This window comes from Scomber japonicus, chromosome 22 (assembly GCF_027409825.1).
Source record: "Scomber japonicus isolate fScoJap1 chromosome 22, fScoJap1.pri, whole genome shotgun sequence".
NCBI classification, from domain to species: Eukaryota; Metazoa; Chordata; class Actinopteri; order Scombriformes; family Scombridae; genus Scomber; species Scomber japonicus.
The window spans coordinates 26,252,528-26,258,082 of NC_070599.1; the positions used below are offsets into that span (position 1 = coordinate 26,252,528).

Here is a 5,555-nt window from a genome sequence, read left to right on the forward strand (position 1 = left end):
TTCCTTCCTTCCTTCCTTCCTTCCTTCCTTCCTATCTGATGTGAGATATTGTCTTTTTTATTCTGTCAAAACCTGCTGCCTACGTTACCCACAATGCATCTGGATGTTGGTAGCAGCTACAGAAGCCTGGTAGCCTTTCTTCTTCCTTCCTTCACTCAGAGGAAGAGAAGGAAGGAAGGACAAGAAGACAGGAAGGAAAGATGGAAGGAAGGAAGGAAGTGAAGGTGGAAGGAAGGAAGTGAAGTGAAGAGAAGACAGGAAGGAAAGATGGAAGGAAGAAAGGAAAAGAAGACAGGAAGGAAAGGTGGAAGGAAGAAAGGAAATAAAGACAGGAAGGAAGAAAGGAAAAGAAGACAGGAAGGAAAGAGGGCCTGATTGAACCCCTCTGCGGACCGGTTTTGGCCCTCGCGCCTCATGTTTAACCTCTCTGCTCTAAATCATCAAACCTTTTAAATAAAGTTTGAGGAGAGTCGTTATCAAAAGGCTTTAAACTTTCCTTCTTCCTCGCTGTGTCCTTCCTCTCCTTCCTTCATCTTCGCTCCCTAACAGCTGTGATGTTGTTTTGGTTTGAATATAAATGATCTCACTTAATTAACTTTTATAAAAAAAACAAAAAACATTTATATTCAGGTGTCAGAAGGAAGTTTTGGGGATCAGGAAGTGACTTTAACTCCACAGAGAGTCACAAGTTAAATCATCTTTGATAAAGTCGGAGCCTCGCAGGTGTTTGTTGAGCCGAGGATTAAAACCGTTTCCTTCCTTCCTTCCTTTCTTCTTTTCCTTCCTTCCCTCTGTCCTTCCTGTCTTCTTTTCCTGTCTTCTTTTCCTTTCTTCCTTCCGTCCTTCCCTGCTTCCTTCATTCCTTCCTTCCTTCCTTCCTTCATTCCTTCCTTCCATCTTTCCTTCCTTCCTTCCTTTCTTACTTCCTTCCTTCCCTCTGTCCTTCCTGTCTTCTTTTGCTTCCTTCCTTCCTTCCTTCCTTCCTTCCTTCCCTCTGTCCTTCCTGTCTTCTTTTCCTTTCTTCCTTCCGTCCTTCCCTGCTTCCTTCCTTTCTTCCTTCTGTCCTTCCCTCCTTCGTTCCTTCCTTCCTTCCATTCATCTGTCATTCCTTCCTTCCATCTGTCCTTCCTTCCTTCCTTCCCCTTATCCTTCCTTCCTTCCTTCCAGTATAATGAACTCTTACAGGGATCTTCTTCCTCTCCTTCCTTCCTCTTGGCTCCCTAGCAGCTGTGATGTTGTTTTGGTTTGAATATAAATGATCTCACTTAATTAACTTTCATAAAAGAGAGTCAGAAGTTAAATCATGTTTGTGAAGTCGGAGCCTCGCAGGTGTTTGTTGAGCCGAGGATTAAAAACCGAAGGATTTAAAAACTAATAATAAGTGTTTCCTGTTTCCTGCTGCAGGTTCGTAACCTCATGCTGAGCACCACGGAGGAGACGCTGCGTCAGGAGTTCTCCCGCTTCAAGCCGGGCGCCGTGGAGCGAGTCAAGAAGCTCACCGACTACGCCTTCGTACACTACCGTTGCCGCGACGACGCCGTCACCGCGCTGAGCCTGATGAACGGCGCCCAGATCGAGGGGGCCGTCGTCGAGGTGACGCTCGCCAAGCCGGCCGGGATCAAGGACGCAGGGGCGGCAGGGAGGAGGTACAGCAGCAGGGGTTACCTAGGCAACGGCGGAGGGGGAGCGGCGGCAGGGAGCGGGACGTTCGTGCTGCACAGGAGCGACGCGGCGATGATGGCGGGAGACGCATGTTCCCCTCTGAGACCCGTGTCCCTGCCGCCGCGCCTGGGAAACCCCTTCTACACCGGAGCAGGAGGTGAGGAACCTTTTCCTTTACTATAGTTCCTCCTCAGCGTGGGCGGGGTCGTCATAGCAACGCTGCGTTAAACTGCCCGTGACTTAGTTTTCTACGCGACACAAACACATAAACAATGGAGGCTTACTTCCTTCCTTCCTTCCTTCCTTCCTTCCTTCCCTCTGTCCTTTCTTCCTTCCCCCTTTCTTCTGTCCTTTCTTCCTTCCTTCTTTCCTTCCTTCCTTCCTCCCTCCTGTCCCTTCTGCCTTCCCTCCCTCCTTTCCATTCTTTCCTTCCTCCCTCCTGTCCTTTCTTCCTTCCTTCTTCCCTTCCTCCCTCCCTTCCTTTTTTCCTTCCTTCTTTCCTTCCTCCCTCCTGTCCTTTCGTCCTTCCTTCTTTCCTTCTCCTCCCTCCTTCCTCCCTCCCTTCCTTACTTCATCTATCTTTCCTTCCATCCTTCCTTCCTCCCTCCTGTCCTTTCTTCCTTCCTCCCTTCCTTCCTCCCCCCTGGTCCTTACTACCTTCCATCTTTCCTTCCTTCCTTCCTTCCTCCTGTCCCTTTCTTCCTTTCCTTCCTTCCGTCCTTCCTGTCTTCTTTTCCTTTCTTCCTTCCTTCCTTCCTTCCTTCCCTCTGTCCTTCCTGTCTTCTTTCCTTTCTTCCTTCTACCTTTCCTTCCTTCCTTTCTCCCTTCCCTCTGTCCTTCCTGTCTTCTTTTCTTCCTTCCTTCCATTCATCTGTCATTCCTTCCTTCCACTTTGAGTCTCACATTTTATATCCTGTAATAAATTAAACTCAACAAATCGCTCCGAGCTCAGCTTCACCTTCTGCTCTGACCGGCTGAATTTCGGACGGTCGCAAGCAATTAAATAATCAACTGTAGAAGAAAATGAAAAGCAATTGACACGTAATCACTGCGTTGTTAACCCTCCTGTCGTCCTCCCGGGTCAAACTGACCCCGTCCATTTTGACTGTTCCTTCTTTCCTCCCTCCCTTCCCTTCCTTCCTTCCTTCTTTCTTCCCTTCCCCTCCTTTCCTTCCTCCCTTCCTTCCTTCTTTCCTCCCTCCTTTCCTTCCTCCCTTCCTCCTTTCCTTCCTTACCTCCTCCTCTCTTTCTTTCCCTCCCTCCTTCCTTCTTTCCTCCCTCCTTCCTTCCTCCCTTCCTTCCTTCCTTCTTTCCTCCCTCCTTTCCTTCCCTTCCTTCCTTCCTCCCTCCTTCCCTCCTTCCTCCCCTTCCTCCCTTCCTTCCTTACCTCCTTCTCTCTTTCTTTCCTCCCTCCTTACCTCCTTCTCTCTTTCTTTCCTCCTCCTTCCTTCCTTCTTTCCTCCCTCCTTTCCTTCCTCCCTTCCTCCTTTCCTTCTTTACCTCCTCCTCTCTTTCTTTCCTCCCTCCTTTCCTTCCCTTCCTTCCTCCTTTCCTTCCTCCCTTCCTTCCTTACCTCCTTCTCTCTTTCTTTCCTCCCTCCTTCCTTCCTTCTTTCCTCCCTCCTTTCCTTCCTCCCTTCCTTCCTTACTTCTTTCCTCCCTCCTTTCCTTCCCTTCCTTCCTTCCTTCCCTCCTTCCTCCCTCCTTCCTCCTTTCCTCCCTTCTTTCCTTCCTCCCTTCCTTCCTTACCTCCTTCTCTCTTTCTTTCCTCCCTCCTTCCTTCTTTCCTCCTCCTTTCCTTCCTCCCTCCTTCCCTTCCTTCCCTTCCTTTCCTCCCTCCTTTCCTTCCTCCCTCCTTTCCTTCCTCCCTCCTTCCCTTCCTTTCCCTCCTTCCTCCCTCCTTTCCTTCTTTCCTTCTTTCCTTCTTCCTCCCTCCCTTCCTTCCTTGACTCAAGAACAACAGGAGGGTTAAAGGTCACAACTGCACCAAATGTCCTCTGTGATAATGTTTCATTATTAATAATTGTAAGCCACCAGATTAAAAATGGTTGCTTCGGTACATTTATTGATATTTCTCATCATCAAACAAAGAGAGAGCTCTCATACAGATAACACTCAATCTGATTCATTTATACAGTTATATGGTGAGATTTTCCTTCCTTCCTTCCTTCCTTCCTTCCTTCCTTCCTTCCTTCCTCCCTCCTGTCCTTTCTTCCTTCCTCCTTTCCTTCCTTCCTTCCTTTCTCCTTTCCTTCCTTCCTCCCTTCCTTCCTTCCTCCTGTCCTTGCTTCCTTCCTCCTGTCCTTTCTTCCTTCCTTCCTTCCTTCCTTCCTTCCTTCCTTCCTCCTGTCCTTGCTTCCTTCCATTCATCTGTCATTCCTTCCTTCCCTCTGTCCTTCCTTTCTTCTTTTCCTTCCTTCCTTCCTTCCTTCCTTCCTTCCTTCCTTCCTTCCTTCCCTCTGCCCTTCCTGTCTTCTTTTCCTTCCTTCCTTCCTTTCTTCCTTTCTTCCTTCGCTCTGTCCTTCCTGTCTTTCTTCATTTCTACAGTTTATATGGTTAAATTTAATTAATTTAAACAGCAGAGGCATCATATAGTGTCTATAATCTGACTACATAATAACTCCAATATTCATCCACAGTGTTTTAAAAGTATGATACAGACTTTTTAAGGGTGATATATGTGTCACTACTTTAGGTAAGAAAGGACGTGATGACAGCATAGATATGAAGTACAAAGCAGCCAAAAAAATGCTAAATTCAGCCCTTAAAGCTGCAGTTGGTAAGTCTAAAATAAGAGGCTCATTTAGCCCCGCCTACTGCTCCTACTGCACCAATCAGAGCCAGGATTGTGTCTGGTGGAGTGTCCTGACAGCTGTCAATCACTGCTCACGCACACAGGCCCCTCCCCTTCCCCCTCACAGGCCCCTCCCCCTCCCTCCTCACAGGTCCCTTCCACCTCACATGGCCCCTCCCCTTTCTCCTCACAGGCCCCTCCCCCTTCCTCACCAGAGGCCCCTCCCCTTCCTCCTCACAGGTCCTTCCCCTCTTCTGCTCACAGGCTCCTCCCCCTCCTCCTCACAGGCCCCTTCCCCTCTCCTCCTCACAGGTCCCTCCCCTCTCCTGCTCACAGGGCTCCTCCCCCTTCCTCCTCACAGCCCCCTCCCCTTTCCTCCTCACAGGTCCCTCCCCCTTCATCATCACAGCCCCTCCCCCATCCTCCTCACAGGCCCCTCCCTCCTCACAGGTCCTCCCCTCTCCTCCTCACAAGCTCCTCCCCCTTCCTCCTCACAGCCCCCTCCCTCCTCATAGGCCCCTCCCACTTCCTCCTCACAGACCCCTTCCTCCTCACAGCCCCCTCCCCTTCCTCCTCACAGGCCCCTCCCCCTTCCTCCTCAGCTCGGTCAAGCTCATATCTCTAGTTTCTAGGTATAGCCATGTGAAAGTCACTGTAAAGCGTTTTATATCTAGCTGTGTGGAGTGTAGTTCATGTGTTACCGACCGTGTGCACATGGTTGCGTGCACGTCAGCCTCCTCTGGGGGAGGGACTTTGGAGGCAGGGCAGGAGTGCAGCGGAGAGGGAGCGGGAGGGATCTGTGAAAGTTGTACTTCTTCAAATTTGATGCTAAGTCCTCTCTCTCCTCAAAGTTACCAACTGCAGCTTTAAGACCAAGAAACAACTCAGTATATAAATGTGTTGCCCTGTTCTACTCACACAGAGCCAAACAAAGACTTTATCTGCCCAAACTTATCCAAAGAAGACCTCAGGAGAGTAAAAACTGTGTCTAACCACAACTCCACAACTCCACTACTACCTTTGTTTTATAATTCATGTTCTTCTGTCTGGCTGTAAAATCCTCCTTCTATCCATCTGTCTTTTATTATTTCATTTCATAT

The 5,555-nt window shown here is 49.2% G+C and overlaps 1 protein-coding gene across 1 annotated transcript in view; it reads left to right on the forward strand.

Moving 5' to 3' along the window:
• rbm46 (RNA binding motif protein 46) overlaps nt 1–5,555 on the forward strand; it is a 38,975-nt gene that overhangs the window by 10,804 nt on the left and 22,616 nt on the right. The window contains exon 6 of the mRNA XM_053343227.1: nt 1,405–1,819. Within this exon, the coding sequence (XP_053199202.1) occupies nt 1,405–1,819 (415 nt within the window). The remainder of the gene's footprint in view (nt 1–1,404; nt 1,820–5,555) is intronic.